At 47.6% G+C, this 19289-nt stretch overlaps 4 protein-coding genes across 4 annotated transcripts; 2 read left to right on the top strand and 2 right to left on the bottom strand.

Annotated features, from left to right (window-relative positions):
* Positions 1–2178: 2178 nt before the first annotated feature.
* On the bottom strand, positions 2179–4963 carry EDD37DRAFT_644110 (uncharacterized protein). The gene is made up of 5 exons (XM_062817463.1): positions 4763–4963; positions 4577–4712; positions 3505–4520; positions 2845–3451; positions 2179–2731 (listed from the first exon to the last, which is right to left on the bottom strand). The coding sequence occupies exons 1-5, from the start codon at positions 4827–4829 to the stop codon at positions 2374–2376; spliced, it is 2184 nt and encodes a 727-aa protein (XP_062665078.1). The 5' UTR covers positions 4830–4963; the 3' UTR covers positions 2179–2373.
* Positions 4964–5824: 861 nt separating this feature from the next.
* EDD37DRAFT_698809 (uncharacterized protein) lies at positions 5825–7002 on the top strand. The gene is made up of 6 exons (XM_062820187.1): positions 5825–5904; positions 5954–6149; positions 6199–6343; positions 6407–6484; positions 6538–6619; positions 6685–7002. The coding sequence occupies exons 2-6, from the start codon at positions 6035–6037 to the stop codon at positions 6817–6819; spliced, it is 555 nt and encodes a 184-aa protein (XP_062665077.1). The 5' UTR covers positions 5825–5904; positions 5954–6034; the 3' UTR covers positions 6820–7002.
* A 6776-nt stretch (positions 7003–13778) lies between these two features.
* On the bottom strand, positions 13779–14942 carry EDD37DRAFT_306074 (uncharacterized protein). The gene is made up of 3 exons (XM_062811263.1): positions 14498–14942; positions 14018–14441; positions 13779–13948 (listed from the first exon to the last, which is right to left on the bottom strand). The coding sequence occupies exons 1-2, from the start codon at positions 14783–14785 to the stop codon at positions 14067–14069; spliced, it is 663 nt and encodes a 220-aa protein (XP_062665076.1). The 5' UTR covers positions 14786–14942; the 3' UTR covers positions 13779–13948; positions 14018–14066.
* Positions 14943–15914: 972 nt separating this feature from the next.
* On the top strand, positions 15915–17225 carry EDD37DRAFT_306041 (PLAC8 family-domain-containing protein). Its single transcript, XM_062811262.1, has 3 exons — positions 15915–16447; positions 16510–16610; positions 16663–17225. Exons 1-3 carry the CDS (start codon positions 16270–16272, stop codon positions 16915–16917), a joined length of 534 nt encoding a protein of 177 aa, XP_062665075.1. The 5' UTR covers positions 15915–16269; the 3' UTR covers positions 16918–17225.
* Positions 17226–19289: the final 2064 nt, after the last annotated feature.

Here is a 19289-nt window from a genome sequence, read left to right as displayed (position 1 = left end):
GAAACAGTGTGGAGGAAGAAAGGTCTACTGGGGGAGAAATGGGCAGCTACTTATAGACCTGAGGGTCAGGCAGTGATTCACATGGGCAACAATGTATTGAATGATTGCATTCACCAAACGACCATTTTATGACTGACTCCATTCATCAAACAGACATTGTATTGAATGATTTCATTCATCAAACAGACATTGTATTGACTGATTGTGATTGTCCGACGGTTGGCGCATGTTTCCAAGGCGTGACGAGAGTATTTTCGTGAATGAATCCCATTGTATGACTGATTGCATTCATCCAACAGACATTGTATTGAATGATTTCATTCATCAAACAGACATTGTATTGACTGATTGCTATTGTCCCGACGGTGAGCGCCTGTCACCCAGGTGTGACACGGACAAAGTCATTGAATGCCATTGTATGACAGATTGTCATTGCCCCAATAGTGAACACGTGTCACTTCATGTGATGAGGATAGTTTCCCCTGATGAATGCAAGTTCAATATCCTTGCTTGTCAGCTTATTGAAGGAATTACAAGGCAAAGCCATTGTTCTGCTTGTCTTGTCATGACGTCCAGAGCATGACATGCGCTCCATGTGGCGACTTGTTTTGATTCATCTTGTTTGGTGTGCCTATCGAAACTTGGGAGTGTCCTTTGGTTTCTGGTCGCTATCGAGTAACACGTTTAGCACAGACTTGTTCCAGGTTATCGATGCTTCGGTGCTTATTGATAGCGGCAAATCATCGGATAAGGCTGAACATTCAGGGATTTGCATGCCTGGCGGAGCCATAAGGCTGATTCACTCGATTCGCCACCAGAGCAGGCTTCCATCATCATGATTGGTTCCAGCATCACTACCTGTCAAAGTCGAGCGAGATATGAAGAACTTTTCACCACCATAATTTCTGCAATGTCACCGTATTTGGATGACTCAACGGCTAACCATAAACTTCGCAAACTCGAAACAGAACGATTATCATGCCTTGGCCTTGATTCTCTTACTGGGATGAATTAGACACGACACCTTGCAGGATGCAAGGAAATTGTGCCCATTTTCATTCGTGTTGATACTCCTTGCTATATTTGTAAGTATTTACAAGATTTTGCAGATGAATGCGCAACTCCCAGCGAAAAAGCCGCCTCGACGAAGATGGTCCTGACCGAGGGAACTCCAAGCGAGTTCTTCGCGATGAGACGAGCTCCCTGCGCTGGAAGACATTTTTGGAAATGTTACTGGTTTGCTCTGGAAACGCAACGAAAACATCACGACAGTCTCAAATCCCACCTAAATTGATCGTGCTTTTGGCAGACAGATATCAACTGGCCCCTCGACTACACTGTTGAAAAGCGACGTCCGATTGCGGAGGCAAACTTTCCGGTAAGTCGATGAGAGAGGCCTGGTTCGATCCTGACCATACTGTCGGACTCGGATGCATTGCGCATGGCCCAGCATCAGGAAATCCATGGCAATTCTCATCTACACACTTCATTGGCTTCCATGGCCCATCAATAAGCTGAAGGCTGTCCGCCGTCGTGATCAACATGCAATTTTGGGGTTCATTTGGTAGGTTCAGCTTGTTGTCCACATCGGCTTACTTCATGCGGCGACGACCAACTCAACCCATCTTGAGAGATGTTACGGCTACAGACCATACGCGAAGAAAGGGAGTATCCTGCTGCTTTTTACATGCAATGGTGTTTTCTCGGGCATGTGGTGGGCAAGGCTCGGCAAGGCTGGGCAAGGCTGAAGTTTCACTTTTGTATGCATTTCCCATAGTGAATGTGAACCACTCAACACGACTCATTTTTTTTGCACTCGAATCCAGCACAATGTCTACCAGCACTTACTCCGTGGACAAGACCGTTCGCTTTCGGGGCCCCAATGGCCTGATCGAAGAGCCGTTGCTGCCGGCGTTCGCCGAGAAGGCCAAACGAGTCCATGGTAAGAATCTTCCAATCACAAAGTGGCACACCCAGAAGCCATGAGAGTCGACATTGCTGTTCTCTTGTGCGGCAGAATATACGTATCAATGTACTAACGGGATATAGTGTCGAGAAGAAGCCCGCCGCCGCCACCACCAGCAGATTTTGTGCCTGGTCTCCCTCCTTCGCCAACGACGTTGACCAGCGCGATGCACGTATTGACGTTCACCGATGCCATTGGCGACAAGAAGACTCCGACGACAACGACCTCCTCCTCTTCAAAGTTGACGACGAGAACTCCTGCTTCAATGAGGCAGATTGCCATCTCAACAACAACAGCAACAACAGCAACAACAGCAACAATAGCAACAACAACAACATCAACAGCAACAACCGCCACCACACCATCACGTGCGAGTCGCCCTCCTCGCAGAAGAAGTCCGACCGTCCTCATTGTAATGAAGAGACCGCAGCCACAAGGGCGCAGAGCCCCTCCAAAAAAGGAGGAGGACGAGGAGAATGAAGAGGATGAAGACAAGGATGAAGAGGAAGAGGAAGAGGAAGAGGACGAAGATGACGACGATGACGATGATGACGATGATGACGATGATGACGATGAAGAAGAAAAGTACATCCGCCCGTTTGTGGGCTTAGGCGATGATGACCCAGAAGACGAGTGGGTGCCTTCGCCGAAGTCGAAGGAAAGACCTGCAAAGAGAAGACGATTGTAGTCATTATAAGACTATCATGGTTTTCCCATAAATGAATGCAGACTCTGTGCGTCTTAATGCTTCTGTTGAAACCCAAGGTATGAATCATCTCGTACTTGTCGTCCACTGGCTGTCCCCAGCTGCGAGGCTTGGCAGAGTGTTTTCTGGTCCATTCCAACCAGTTTGCGGTTCAGGTTGCTGATCGGTCCAGAAAACTTCCATAGATGAAGGGAACAGCCAGCCGTCTTCAAAATCAAGACCATCGCCAATCACAAAATCAGTGAAGAGATCAGTAGACTGTTGGTTTGAAGAGATTTGCGAGTGCTTCAGTGGATTTGTGCCTGGTTGGAACGGAACTGATGGGGATGCTGCAGGCAGCATTCTTTTCCGGAACTTCTCAATGCTCTCGGCAAGCCCATTGGCAACGTGATAGACAAGATGCCTACGACTGACAGTAACTTCCTTCATTAAATCAACCACCTCTTGAATAAGATTCAGGACCGATGTAGGGTCGATATTCACAGATTCGCTCCATTTCCAAGCGACCTTCAGGAGAAACACAGCGGCAAAGGTGATCATCGTGTGCTTGAACAGTGGCATACCGACAATACCCTGCCTCAAGTCGGGTTCGCGCAGAACCAGACTGATGGCAGCGATGGCAGAGAATACCGCAACGTTTGCGGCTTCGACACGTTCCATGGACAAGATAGCTGATGGTGACAGGCCTCGGATGGATAACGAGTTCAGTTGCAGTTTGGCAAAGTGGTAATGAAGGACGACACCTTTGGCCGGGTAGCTCTTGATGAGTGGATTTAGGGCTGGCACATGATAAGCATTCCGAAGCACATTGCCCAGTTGGGCGCAGGCTTACCTAGCCGAGGTTGCCACTGCACTCGCCAGTTTTCGATCTGAAGGTTAAAGTTCCTCAGCTTACCAAAGTCTGTCTCGTTCAGAGCTGAATTAGTCTCGATGTCGAATGTGTGGTAAGCATCAGTCAAGCATATAAACAACGCAACCTGGCTTATGATACGATAGTCCGACGGGGTATGGATCCCCAAGTCAAGGAACGTTTCGTGATTGCGGATAGCATAGCTTTCGTGGATCATTGGCGGTCTGCCGTATGCAATGCTAAAGTGGTGGTCACAGACGTAAACCAAATACCACAACCTTGCGTGTGCGATCTTCCCATTGTCACCACGGGAAACCTGCTGAAAGCTTTGATGCAAGTTCAATTCTGTTGAAACTCGCACTGCAAGGCCTGATAGTTTCCAACTCATGTCTGACAACCAGAAGGACCCAATGACAAAAGCTCGGACATCGTCGAGTGAGTTTCGGAGGCATATACTTGTTTTCGCCACCAGGGCCACAAATTCACCATAGTATCTGTCAAACATGGTCTCCTGCCCGGCCAAATGAAGGCAGGCTACCGTGAGGATGGCGGCACAAAGGAGCGATGACGACCGTCGCGCTGAAGCCAGGTCGGTATGGACGAGTGCAATGCCCCCCCACAGATACTGATTCATCTTCTCATTGAACATGTTGAACATTTCGGTCGCCTTATGTAATGGAATCAGGCCTCGAGAGATCAAGTCATTCTGTATATTTTCGGGCGGCAGAGGGTCGTGTTCGTGCAGGTTGCTCAAACTGGTCACATCTAGGACGCTGCTCATAGGTTCTGAAATTATCTCTCGACCCTGTAGCGGCTCACTGAAAGAAGCTCCTGCTGCTGCATGCGACTGCGAGCGGCTATCGACCGATGTTCCCGCAGTTGGAAAGGCAATGCTATCGCCACCGTAGGTCGAAAGAGGTGGTAATGAATGTTGTTGTAAAACGTCGGTCAAAGCGGCTTGAAATTGCATCATCCTCTGATTGACCTCGTTTCGCCATCTCCATCAAGTCAATCATCGCGACCATCTTCACGGCATGCACTTCTTGGGACTCACTTCACGTCCGGGCTATTAGAGGCATCGACAAGCCGTTTGACCCGACATACCATTCCAGCGCGTTGGCATCTCCGACAGGGCTGCTGCTGGCCCGGTCGACGCTCGCACTTTACCTTCTGCTTTCTGCATTCGACGCCTTGAAGGATATGTTAGTCGTGGCATCCGGATCGTCAATCATTGTCTCACAAGCTGTGCCTTTAGGTATTCCAGGAAACCTCTTAACAGCACCAGTGCTCAGGCTGGTGTCGGCCATAGCATTGAAGACCAGAGACGTGGCAACCCAAAAGACCCTTGATTCCTCCGTTTGAGTGTAGGAAAGTAGGTAGGAAGCGGAGAAATTGTGCAGCCGGAATTTGCGACTGCCCACTGGACACTGACCAAGTCTGCACACCACCTGCACGCCACCCCCGCATTACTTACTGTGCTTCGCAGAATGCCCGGGGAGTATTTGGAACGATTTTGCCGAACACATGCAAGTTCTCTTTCGAAACCTAGACCGACGCAAAGACAACTTCGCAAGATCAATAAGGCTAATATCTAAAAACAAATGACGGTCGTATCGACGAGTCGGAAACGGCAATGGTATTTTCATCACAATGTGGTCAATAGCTCGGATTGTCACCGGTATTGAAGCAGATACCCCAGGATTATCTGATGAGTTAGTCAGCTCTGCCGAGGCAGTTTCACGCAAGCACCCAAATCCGGAGAGATGGCTTACACATTTCATAAGTTTGCCTGGCAAATGAGTTCTCCACGGGCATGTACTCCAATACTTTCGGAGCTGCTTCTTCAGATATCTTGAAGCATTTTCAGCGGCATAACCGTCGTAGGATGAACCACTAGATTCCATATCGACATGTAACCTATCTAGCAGGCGGAGTCATGGTCATGAATCGAGCTTGGCCGGACCGTATAGACTGTTATATTCATTGGTCTCCCAATCGAGGTAGAACTCAACCATAGCCACCTTACATGTCCAAGAAAAGTATGAATATCTCGCCCATGGGGAAAATTCTACGACGAATCCTGTGGCGTCATGGACCATATGGAACTGCTGATCAAGTTTAGTAGTAGGATGAACAGCTGATATTTTTACGACTGAAGGTAGGCTTTCATGCTTAAGTCGCCAACGTCCGGCGCCTCCATCCGTCGCCTATATCCGTCGTCTATCCCCAGAACCACAGACGCATCTCGAATCGGAAAGACTACGGTATACCCTAGCTATGGCATACATCTACATCCCACCAAGGTAGGTTGTCTTACCCTGCGACTCTGGAATTAATTTACCGAAGTGGTTGTGGCACAGACTCGGGAATCTTAAGTATCAGGTACGAACAGCTTCTTATTCGCATGAACACTGCTTAATTACAAAACAAGTGATCTTGTGGTCCTGTTGGTGTCTGGTTCTCAGTATCCTTCTTACCGATAGTTATTCGGTACTTATCACCGCGGAAAAAGATGGCAGGCAGTGGCCTCTCGGTTTCTGATGTCGCCGCGAAAGATGCTTCGACCTACAAATCCTCTACCGTCTTTGATCTTCTGTCTCTCAAGGGCAAGGTTACCGTAGTAACAGGTAATTGACTCTCCAATGAAATAGTATCAATGATTAAGGTATATTACAGGCGCTGGGCGTGGAATCGGGCTTGTACTCGCGAGAACGGCGGCCGAACTGGGCAGCAACGTCGCACTGCTCGATATACTCCCAAGACCAGCTGACGATCTGTCAGAATTGGAAATAAGTTTCGATGTACGGGCGAGATATTACCGGTGAGTAACCTCTCTGGAGCACACTTGCTAGCTACGTTCTGATCAAATCTCTTTTCATTACAGAGCCGACGTAATCGATATCACTCAGCTTGCCAAGGTCTTCGAGCAAGTGAAGAATGATTTTGGTCACATTGACAACTGGTCTGTACCCTTTTTCCGTATACTTTGCAGAAGAATCTGATGGTAGGTATCAGTATCACCGCTGCTGGACTGGTCTTGGACAAACCCTTTCTGGACCATGAGTGGGAGGAGAGTGCGAAGATCATGAACGTCAATGTAGGTGCAATGATTCACAATCGTAAATCGCACGAAACGTAATGCAGCGTCTGAACATGTCACAGGTCTTGGGCAGCTTCTTCTCTGCACAACTCGCCGCCCAGAGCAAACAGTATGGGACCAGGCAATGTTGGGGATTTCACACAGGAGGACATGATAAGTCTGCGCATCAACCACGTTTCACTTGGCGCTCGGATTAGCGACAATCTTTTTCATCTAATGTGCTCGCCAACGCGGAACGGGCGAACACTCTTTGATAGAAGACCAGGTGTCTTGCCCTAAGGATGATGAAGTACTTGTCCATAAAGCGTGGCCCCCGTAGCCCCTCTCGACCAGCACTGAATACTGGTAAGCCACCAGGTTGTGATCGAAGTCATGTTTAGGCGATGAAGTATAGATACAACTCTTGTGCTAGTCGGTCAGTGAAGCGGCCAGGTAGTTAACGCCATATCTACTTTTCCCCAGCGGTTCATAGACCTGGCTGAGAGTGAAGTGGACAGAGTAGGACACAGTGCCTCATCAGCCACAAGAGGATAGTTCTTGTAAAGCGTCAACAGCGTACGTTCCAGTGTTGCGTGGAGAGAATGTTCGGGCCCGGAGAATTCGGAAGCTAAGATGTCGCGCGTCGAATGTCAGAATAATGGGGCTATAATGCATCTCGCAAAACCCAATGATCAGGTGCCCCAATGGTGCAGGATTAATCAGAGTGAATACTTTGGCGCGCGCTAAGGTTGGTAGCAGACACAGCGAGGGCAAGATAAGCCAACGCATGGCGAAACATGATCCTTGACGCCACCACTCGCACGTACGAAACAGCAAGCGCGCGCCATACGAAACGAGAATACAGAATTGGAAACATGTTGAATCCAATGGTAACATAAGAATGATCATCTTTCACGCATACCGTAGGATACCAAAGCGCTCTCCCACTGCACTTGGCGAACGTTTAAATAAGACTCTCACCTATATTCTTCTCAGAGCCCACATGAAAAGCATGACTCTTGCTAGCGACAACTCCAATCTACTATATACGAGCTCAAAGGCTCCAGAACAGAGACTTCTTGGCCTAGAATTAGCGTTGGAACCTCGGCAAAAAGTCAAGGCGTGGGCGCAAGCTCTTCCCGAGGTGAGTTGCTCACATTCTCTTTCCTTTATATTTCCGCATACGTCGAGACTCGGATCGAAGAGAACTAAATAGATGAAGAAACGGGGTCCTTGCCAGCTAACGAGTACCCCGAAGCAGGCTTTCTCTTACTCGACTTCAGTGGGGCAGCCAAAGTTCCGGTCGCGGACAAAAGGGTTCTTCCATAGGAGCAAGAAGGGGTGCCTCACGTGTAGGAGGAGGAAGAAAAAGTGTGATGAAATCCAGCCAACATGTGCGTATTACTTCACAAATTGCGCAAACGTTCTGCATCGTGACTGAAAATCTACCGAAGGCCTCGAGTGTGCTCGTCTGGGACGCAAATGCGAGTGGTCACCTAAAAGTAGCGGACCATCGAGCATGAAAAGACTGTAGAAAACGGACTAGTGCCTGGCTGGCCATCGTGTAGCTTGAAGCAAGAAAGTCATCGGCCAGAATTTGACTCTAGACGAATCCAGACTTTGTTGAAATCATTCGCCATTGAAGACGTAGGCCCACAACTTTCGCAATTTCCAGATACGAGCCGTCCCAAAGACGGTCGGCCCTGCAAAGTATTGGAGCATCCATAGTTTCAAATGTGACCACTGACGGGTATTGATGATGCCGGAGCTATTTTGACAGCTTCGCGCCAGACCAAGACACTAGAACTTTGGAGTCAGAAAGCCGAAGTAACGACCCATCCTTTTCCCGCGCAGGGTGAATCAACTTACCACGCTGGGATGAAGGGCTGAGCAGAGCTGTCAGTTCTGACCACGTGACCTCAGCCACCTCTGTCAAGGAGATATTCCACGTGATATTCCACCTGACCTGCTTTACTTGGAGATCCTGACCTGGTCATAACCTGGTCGCATGTTGTCCTCAACGCACTTGAACCTTTCTTTCTTCTTCTGTCATGGCTGACCATGCCTTGGTATCGCGTCGCTAAACCAGGTCGATCCTCCACCGTCCGTCGCCACGACCTTGTTTCGCGTATCCAATCACTGGGTTCCAAAAGGTTCGAGATGGGTCGCTGTACACCTTGCCAGGAGTCTGATTCTGCGTGTTTTATGCTGGATGGACATAGTAAATGTTCGTCGTGTACAAAAGAGAAAGGGGTGAAATGCTGCGATGGTGTATTTTCGACTGCAGGGATTGTCTGACGCCGCAGCGGAATCGCTTAGCCAAGGCCGCGCGTCGTTAAGGTGACGAACTCCAGGAGTTGTTGGCTGCTGCGTCACGGGCTCAAGCCGCGGTAGCTCAGGCCTCCCTTGGAGCGTGAACGGCTTGAACGTGAAGCTGATGAACTGCTGAAGAGACAAAAGAAAATGTTGGTTCGAGAGGCAAACGCCTTGGATGAGCTCGACAATGTTAGGCCTTTGGACGTGGCGTCGTTGACGGTCTTCATTGGTCTTGATGATGCGCAGTTGGAAACCATTTTGAGTTTGAACCGGTTTCGTTGTTTGGCTTCGAGGATCCTATCCCGATTATTTGAAGTGCCTTGTGTAATTCCTTCAATCTGTCGACTGACATTTGTGCTTTTTCTGCAACTGATTAAATACCTCGTGGGTCTTTCTGAATATGAGGGTGTTTTCCGTAGTTTGCATAGAACGGCGCTATTCCTGTAGCCAATGTGCCATTTGTTGAATGCAAACTTGTGCTATGGGCAGTAACTGTACCCAGTCATTTTGTTGAAAGTTGACGTAGCACCGTAGGTACTGTTCCGGTATTTGGTTTGTCCTTTCCGTCTGTCCGTCGGACTGTGGGCGGTATGCTGTAGACATCTTCTGATGTGTCCCCGTAAGATCCACTAACGATTGCCAGAACCGTGAGGTAGATAGTTGGTCTCAGTCTGAGCGTATTTCAGTTGGTGTTCCGCGTTGTGCTTTAAAGCATTTTGAAAAGCGTATATGCACTCCTCGACCTGTTGGATCATCTCACACTTTACCGAAAGCAGATCCAACTTTAAGTTGTTGTTGCCGTAAGACTTGCTTCTCCAAATTGTATTAATTAAGCTGATTCTAATTTAAAAATTAGACTGCATTCCTACATGCATTTCATCTTCAACTGACCAGGCCACTAAGACTTGCTATACTATTCCGTGGCAGGTCTAGCGCTGGGCTCAACAAACACTCTCTTTGCAGTCGCCGGAAAGCCTTGTTCGGAATATCAGCCCGCTCTAGACCCTGCACACGGCATACTAGTCTTCCCGTCTTCAGCGTACCATCCCAGTCCCGGAAGGCATAAACGCTGTCCCAATTGCTTCAAACCCTAATCCGCCGTGGGCGTTGCTGAAAGTGAGACACACATGTCCAGTCAGGAAAGACGCTCAGAGGTCCGGGCGTCCTCGATCTCGGCGTGAAGAGCAAAGCTTTGACCGCCAAATCGCTCAACACGTCCGACCACGCTTCTCGATGGCAGTAAGGGCTACACAGCTCGACAGTAACAGTACTCGTAGTGGGAGCCTGGTAAAATCTTCACGGTGGCTTGGACCCTAGAAGGGGTATTGGGGCGGGTGGACACCACTGACAAACCCACAGAGTCACGATACTGCTCTCATTGGTATCACACAACGACTTTTTTTGTCTCCACTTAGGCTATCAAGACTCTAGTAGTTAAAACCCGTTAAGGTTAGACAAAGAACAACGAAAATCCTTCTCACTTATCATCTTGTTAGGAAGAGTTTCTTACGACGATTCTAACAATATAATTTTTATTACTATTTTTCTTATCAATTAAAAAATTATTCGTAATTGAGGTCGACGTCTTTTTACGACTTCAAGATAGAAAATTATTCCGTAAGTAGCTCAATACTTTATAATTCTTAATCAGAACTATCAAGAGGACCAGGGCGCATGAGGGATAACGTCCTATATCGCTGTAATTAAGAGGTAGACAAAATACCCAATTAGGATAGCTAAGGTTGCCAACCACCTTGTCGCCACCCCCACCTTGTCGCCAATTTTATGAATTCGCATATTGTTGTAGTAAAGGGTAGCCACTCATGCATCCTGACGATAGAGAGTCTATAACTTTGTATGGGGATTGCCTATGAACCTACCGAGTTGGCTATATCGTAGATAATATCTCTGCTAGGCAGTGCGCTTAATAACACTACCGCATCTTCCTTCGTATACTCCCTACCCTATATGACTTCGATCGTATCCTAGATACGCTTTTCGTCTTGCTTTTTGAGTCTCTTTGATACGGCTCGCTCCTCGTCCTCTAGCACGTGTTTCCTGATAGTTGAAAGCTTGGTTGACAGTACTTAATAGGCGCTAGAGACCTCGTAGTAGGCTCTGTTTAGTTGTCGTATAAAAGCCTTGCCAGATCGACTCAATCTTGCCGCTAGTTCCTCGTTTACCTTGCTATACTCGTGCGTATCTCGTGGGGGGCAACTGTGAGGCCGTTTAGGAGGTAAGATCTCTAGCGTAGTGTGTCGATATCGTGAAACTTAAGGTATATCGAGTACTTTTCTAACGTTGATAGGCTAAAGGCCACTACGGCGCCAACTCGCATTGATATATTGAGTTATTATACCTAATTCCCGTGTAAGTTAATATAGTAGATTGAATTAAGCACGATTCACTTGCGTATCGCCCGCGGCAATATAGCTCTTGAGGTATTTTAAGTAGAATGCCTTTAGCTAACTAAATGGCCCTAAATCGCACGGTTAATAGAGATAAGAGGTGTGAGGTAAGAGATAAATCAATAGAATTTAATTCATAATACACTTTACGATAAATGCCCCTATAGTGTGACTATCGTGGCCATCAAGGACAAGTAATCGCTAGTAAGAGGTGTTGTCTTCATAACGTCCTCGTCGGGACTATAGGATAAATACTATCGTCAACCACTCGAGCGCATAGTCGTTATTGGTCTAGCCCTTCTCTATGAAGCCCCAATACTAGTTAGGGCACTCGTTTAACGGTGGGAACTAGCAATTAGGTGGTTGATAGTGTAATTTGCCGCGGTGAATGACAAGAGGCCGTATCGTATCGCTAAAGGTAGAGATCGCCTCTATAATCGAAACCCAACCCGTAGATCCACTAGCAATTGATATCGGAGGTCCTGTACGTCGATTAAAGACCATAGACTCTTTCTGTGAGTGACTCATTTGAAAGTCGATCTCGTCCATATTCTAGAGGTCCTCCGGACGTACATTATAGCGTGAAATAGCCTCGTCGAGGTGCTGAAACTAGCCCTCGAGCATGCTAGGGATAGCCGCTGTTATACGGCTCTATTCGAAAGACCTATTACGACCACGCTTGAGATCAGGATGTCGATTCAAGAATCTTGAAATCCAGTTCTTGCCGAGGCGCGCATTAGGCTCTCTTTGACGCGCCAGTGCCTACGCGACAATAGACAATTGAGTAGTATTGACGGGCGAGTATTGTAGCTAAGAGTCCTTTATATATTGATATAAGACCTCCTCTTATATCCTTGATAACCTAGCATTTTTTTGCTCTTCTAAACCGCGTGGTGCGCGACCGTCGCGCCTATCACGAATCGTCGATCGTGGTGTGGTTGTACACTTTGCGGCTTGCGATACGTTGCGGAAACGGCCTTCCTGAAAGAGGTCAAGGGCCCGTGATGCCCTATCCATCTTAAATAGAGAGACGGCGAGGGCAATTGGTTGATATATATGAGAGTTTAGTTGATAGGTGGGTAGGAAGGACATCAAAATGCGATTGGCGACAAGGTGGGGGTGGCGGCAAGGTGGTTGGCAACCTTAGTGAATTGAATATTTTCGAAGAACTTAGAGCGGCACTTGTGAAAGGGGGATTTCGACTTCGCGTTCAGCTCAACTCTAAACAGCTAAACACACGATTCAGACGAGGATTCTTCTCCATACGAAATGGTGTGTACCTTGACGGGCTAAGCCACAAACTAACCTCTAGAAAGTAAAAAGACCCGACTGTCATTCGAAATATTAACCCATCTCAGAGCTTCAACTCCGGCTGCGGTAGGCAGGTATTTTTTCGTTCAGTACAGTAGTCTTCCAAAGCATATCATTATGAAGGCTCTGATACTGAAGTCTTCTAGCAGTGCCTGGTTTTGTATGCAAAAGAATACAGTACCCAAATACACCCGTGTAGTCAATTTCCATTCCTCTATATCATTGTCGGGGTGCGAAATCATATTTTCGCGAGCAAGAAAGCACGCAATTAGAGTGGTAGAGGCGAGCAGAAAGATTGAGTAATCGTAGACGGCTTCTCGTTTATTTTTCCTCTTGCCCTGTTCGTCCATCCTCCACCTGCTTCTGGAGCTCGTTCATGCTACAGAGAGAATCCGACGGCGAAAGGTAGGACAGCACATTTATGGACCACGCCCTTCACACCCCAATGGAGGATTGCGAAGACAATGGTTTGCGGGACTTCAGCGCCTAACGTCTCGGGCCTCTGGAGTGTTCGGGTTGTTGACACATGAGCTTTTGTGGGATCTTGTAATATTCAAGGAGAGGCCTGTCCCAGCAGAGGTGACAAGCACGCAATGAGTGACCTATTCTCGACACTATATGGCTGATCATACAACCACGTCTGCCCTTCAACAAACTGCCACTGATGTCTTCGAAACCAACCTTGCAATGCGGCAAACCCGTCAAATGCGGCAATGTCATTGTTCACAAGAGAAAGACCAACAGGATTGCGGTCACAGTGGTAGGCCTCGCCGGGTACTTCGTAAAAGATCTCCGCTGGGTCCAGCATGGAACATTACATCCCAGCAGTCCAGACACAATGGCCTTGGCCCCGTAGGGGAGTCGTTATCGGATTGAACGCGGAGCAGATCTAGCACAACGCCGTAGACGCGCTCGCGGAACTGGGTGCACATTGTCCATATATCCCGGGCCCAGATTAAGCTACGCATCGGCTCGGCAATGACGAAGGCACGGTCGCAGAATCGTGAATGCTGCGAAACATCAGTACACCTTCAGGGAATCGCTGATTGTAACGCACATAATCCAGCAAGCATGATGCAGAAGGAGGCGGGAAGCCAATGCTCTCGTTTGGTGGACAGGCAGCGGGCTGTTATACCGTGAGCCACAAAGGATATGGAAGCTCGTAGCTGGTCTAGCAGCGCCACAATAGTTTCGGCATCTACTGGTGTTCCTAGTCTCATATGGTGGCTGGGAGAAACAAAAATTTCATGGAACGCAGTCGACTGTCCCATCAAAGCACAAGCAGCGTCGACAGCCTCATCCTAAAAACAACCTTATCAGTCTGAGGATTTCGTTTTCTAGCTTGCCATTTGAGGAAATAGAATTGCAGAAAACTCCATACTCTTTTCGCTTGTGCGGCCTGGTATACGTCGATGATACGCAGAAGCTCATCAAACTCCTGAGAGCAGAGGCCGAGCTTGTGCACAGATAATGAAAGCCGGCGAAGTCCGCTTTCGCAGGGCAGGATCGACTGGATGGATTCTTCTCGGTACAATGCTGATCGTTGCCGGACAATTGTCCTCCAGCTCAGAAGTTTGGCGGCTAAAGCACAGCAATTTCAGAGATGTATCGCTCGAAAGAAACTGTGTGCTGCTTTCAGCAAAGGTCCAGTCGCTGCAGACGTCAAATATCAATAGGTCTGGGAAACTACGTGGCAAGATGTTGTCCACGATGGTTTCGAGGACATCACGCCGACAGGCTACCCTTGACGGCCAAACGCGGAAACCGCCCGTCAAGCATAATGAGCATATTGGGTTACCGTCGCACTACCAGTCAAACATGCCGTCAGTCCAGGAAGGTCGATCAGGATTTGAGTACCAACAGGCTTTTTATATTTCCTGCATCGCCAACATGCTTGTACGCCACGTCCCCGGCGCCGCCGACTCGATCGAACTTGCCTGCGCACTGATCTAGACTCCAACCCCTCCGGTGATTGAACCTTCCATAGGACGAATCCTTGTGCCGAGTTCCAGGGCACGGGCGGGCTGCGTTTCTCCACAGAGTTAAAGAGACTAGCTTGCGTTCCTTGGGGTCTTTGAGTTGGAAATCGTGAAATCGTAACATGGCAGAGTTTGGCATTAAAAACGTGGAACTTGTAGGGAAAGAACATGATCGAGAGTTGTGAGTTGTCATTTGGTTGAAGGCCGTCTTACTTTTCTTATCACGCCGGCATCGGGAGCCCGTGTTCACATTGTAGAAGAGATCGGCGTTCATTAAAATGAGACGTGCAACAACATCCCGAGGCCGCGTTTGGGGGCCATTTTCCCCATCATTCTTCCCGAAACCGGTGTGCATATCTGTAATCAGCAAACTGGTTCGAGAACTACTGTACTGTCCTCATTCCGGCTCTTCTACAAATTACTTTGACATTCGATCGCGGAATCTCGATCGCTGTCAAGATAAAGTGAAACCCCGCGGCACAGAGCCATCAATAGATGTGAAGCAAGGTACTGTGCGTTCAATGATTAAATTTAGGTGACGGGCAACAAAAAATATACGTTTGAAATGAACCAACTACCTCTGTCAAACTCTATTTCACGCCTTCTTCTTATCGGGTCTTTAGCGCTCTCTTCGATTTGACTCGTCCCTCTCGCACCTAACCTTCCGGCATGCAGGTCAAGGTGGTCGAGTCGCAAGTCAGTCTCGAGCTGGTACAGCAGCCAAATGTCACTGTATGAACCGAGCACTCGGCGCCTGCAGGAATGCAAGTCTCTGTCGGGGTCGAAACGAGGGTGATTGTTGTCGTGGTTGAGGTTTGGGTCGTAGTGGGTGCGGTAGTCTGGACGATAATGCCTGCCGAGATGGTTGTAGTAAGAAGCGCTACACTGCATACACTGGTGCTCGAGCTAGCTAGGGATGTAGTGCTTGTAGTAAAGGTGGGAACCCACGAAGTTGTAACACAAGGGCACACATGTTCGGTTTCCGTCACCCATATCACTGACTGCTTTGGAACGACGAAAGAGGCAAGGCCCAAGGCCACAACCATGGAAATGTGAAAAAGGATGCTGAAGATTTAGGTCCTAAGAATTAGATGATTCTCTTTGTCCGTGGCATGTTCGAGGGCATGCGGTTCTCCCAGAAGACTTCGGATCATTGCATTTTGAGATCCATGTCCTGACCCACTTCCCAGGTTTCTGCCAACGAGGCCGATAACGCTATACATGAGCCAGGAGTGTACCACCAGGTGTTCGGTTGATGTCTGTGGCCGGCCCAGACATTGTAATTAATCCCGCTCGTGGTGTGTTTTGACATGAAACAAGCGTGGGTCTTAGCGAAAGCATACCTCTACGCAGTACATTTGTATTTGTTGAGCTCTACCCTGATAGGCCCACGCCATGAGATAACAGCACTTGGCCACGTGTGTTAAGATTATGATTGTCCTGTGGCGTCCTTCCATCAATTAAAGGGATTGCTCCCCTGCTGTATCAAGGGAATTCTAGACATAAGCAACAGACGCCTCGATCTCCTTGCACATATTACTTCAGCTCTCTCCTTGTTCTGTTTGCAAGTCGCTCTTTGGAGTCAATTGTCCATTCTCACTCAAAATCGTTCCTTCAGCCAAGCACTCTTAAAGTCACTCTTTTACCGACCGTCATGACGACTCCAGCAAGCGATGGCCATGTCTCTCTGATTGATCAGAATGATTTCAATGACTGGGTCGACCGGTTCAACCTCGCGTTCACGGACTCGAGCACCGTCACTGAACCAGCAGCACCTGATGCCCACCCGTGGGCCGAGTCCTTTTTCGGGTGTTTCATGCCGGTTGATACATGTATGTGTGTACATGCAAGGTAGCAAGGAGAGGGGATTGAATACTGACTGTCCAAACCAAAGGTCTGGTTACATGCTGTATGCCATGCATCACGTTCGGCAAGACGCACCACCGTGTACACAAGGATAGAAACATGAAGTCCTACTACTGCGTGAATGCTTCTGTAAGTGATACTCGAGCCAAGGCGAGTATGTTCTGATTTTCTATTCGCATAGTGCTTGATGTTCACCGGCTTCTCGTGCCTCGGTCTGCACTTCATTCCAACCTTCTTCCAGCGTGTCGACATTCGCAGGAGATACAACCTACATGGGGACTGTCTGAGCGACCTCTTTACCTCTTGCTGCTGTGTGTGCTGCTCGATCATCCAGCAAGACAAGGAGGCAGAGGTACGCGAGAAGGAGCTCGCGACTCGAGTTGACGCCAAGGGTTATGCCGAACCTCAAGGCATGGCATATATGCTTCAAAGATGAGAAGGGAAATTGTTGCTCGGTCCTGGATGAGCAGATGGTCTGACTTACGATTGTGTCGAGATGATGCTGTCAGGTTGTCCAGTCTAAGCAATAGATGCTGTAATTAGCCAAAGCTTCCTTGGAGATACAGATATAGCTAGGGGCACTGTAATACGCATTCATCTTCTGAAGAGCGGGTAAATCGGGCATGCGTTGCAGGCAGCTTTGTAGGCAGAACGAAAAAAGGAATTCAGGCTGCTATACTCGTAGTTTATGTTACATTCCTGATTGTCACCAATAGTCTCGTACCGAATTTAGGATTGGTGATTCTGGACCCAATCAAAGGCATAACCTAATTAGGCTGGGACGAGTCACATGGGGGTTGCGAACTGTTGCGCGTTGGCAGAATTCCCTAATTCATTCTGCGTGCTTCATCTTGCCTGCGGCGTATGTGGTGCGGAAATGAGGCCGAGATCCAGGCTCTGTTGTCGGTGACGGGTAAGGGGAGAGGTATCGTGATTCGACGCATCTGTGACTATGCGGATTCTCATAAGAATGATTGATGGCAGAAGTATGCCGCTCTCGCAGCTGCGGCGTACGCGAATGGATTTCTTGGGTACATTTTATCGGAGCAAATCAGTCTGGAAAGGCCGATTCAAGACATAGTAGGTAAGTAGGATCTGTCGGCCAATGAATAAAGCTGAGGTTTGATGAACGTAATTTCTGGTGATCGAACTGCTCTCTACAGCTTCTCTCGACAAGCATCTGGACCAGCAATCTCAGTTGATAAAAGAGCATGTCGTAGAGGTCAAACAAGAGCACGAGAAATCAGTCCTCGCCAAGGTTCCGGTTAGGGACCGGAACAAGAGGAATCATACAACATGCTATCCATGCTAAGGTTTTGTGACGGGACAAAAACGCATGACCATTCGCCGGGTCTAGTGAACCTATACACTCTTCTATGAAGAGCAATCTTCTGTCTATCTACTAGTCTTGGTCATACCTCTTTAGCCGGATTTTGCTCGTGGTGCTAGAGCCACGTACCAAGGCGATAGCACCGCAGCTTCCGATCGTTCGGGAAATTGATCGAAGATCCACGACCATGACTTGCCTAGGCGCCTCCATTACGTTAAGTTATTATTCTCCTCTAATGTCCAACGGCCTCGCTACGTCGGCCGAGGAAGCGTTTCACTTTCGCTAGGATAGAAGTCGCTGCTCGTGTCTAGGTCGAGTGAATATCTTCCTCTCCTTCTAGCTCGATTTTATCTCCGATTATCTATATTACTAGTACGTCGCGATATCGTAGCTATTAGGAGCCAGTAATAGTTAGCTAATAGCTTAAGAACGATATTAACTAGGTTATCCGGCTAGATACTATACCTAAGTACTTAATCCGTAAGTAAGCGGAAGATATTCTTAAGGTTCGCCGAACTATCGATAATACGATTACGAAGCTAGCGTCTCTCGATATTACGGGCTAAAGGCTAAAGTAGTTTAATCTATCTATATACCGCTCTTACTTATAGTAGTCGTTTAAGGGCTCGTCGATATTTAACGACGAAGTTAGGGAGAGCTCGCGTAGGAGAAGAGTATACCTAGTTTACTCTTTATAGTTTATACTTATACTACGATCAATAAGGGTCTACTCGCTATTCGACCCGTAGGCGTAGTTATAGATCTTAGCTTCGATAGGAGCTCTAATCTTAGAGCCTAACTCGTAAAGCTAAGCTTAGTTTCTATAAGAACTAGCGGTAGAGCCTTTCTCGATTATTTAATAAAGAGAGTCGACATTTTATTAGTGTTAGCTTCTATACGTACTTTACGAGAATTTAGGGAGTTAAGATTAGATTCACTTATATATTATCGTTTATAGCTAGTAATGTACTTATACTCGCTATACTAAGGAGATTCTATCGGTCGCTTAGTTATATTTAGTGTTATTATAGCGTCTCTTAACTAAGTACCGAAGAGATTCCGTTATAAGACTAGTAAGGGACGACGAGATAGAATTATTACCTCTATTCGGGCTTTATAACGAGAGGATAGGGAGTATCGCTATAAAGACGATATCGCTATCTACTTCGAATAAGAGTAGTTTAATTCTATCGTAAGGTTAATAGCGTACGAGTTCGCCGGTAGGCTAGAAGTTTCGGAGCGAATTAAATTATCGCTTAGTAAGGAAATAATAATATTATAAGTCTTAGTAAATCGCGAAGTATAGCTCTTCGCTTAACGATTAAAATCTTTATTAAACCCGATTATCTCGAAGAACTCTAAGTTTAGTAGAATACCGAAAAAGAGACTATTTAAATCGTCGTCGAGACTCTTAGCGAAGCTATTATTAATATAGGCGAGAGAGAAGTCGCTATAAAGAGAAGTCTCTTTTAAAGTCC

This window comes from Exophiala viscosa, assembly GCF_022695815.1.
Source record: "Exophiala viscosa unplaced genomic scaffold EDD37scaffold_22, whole genome shotgun sequence".
NCBI classification, from domain to species: Eukaryota; Fungi; Ascomycota; class Eurotiomycetes; order Chaetothyriales; family Herpotrichiellaceae; genus Exophiala; species Exophiala viscosa.
The sequence above is the reverse complement of the archived record's forward strand: the minus strand, read 5'-3'. Positions and strand labels throughout refer to the sequence as shown.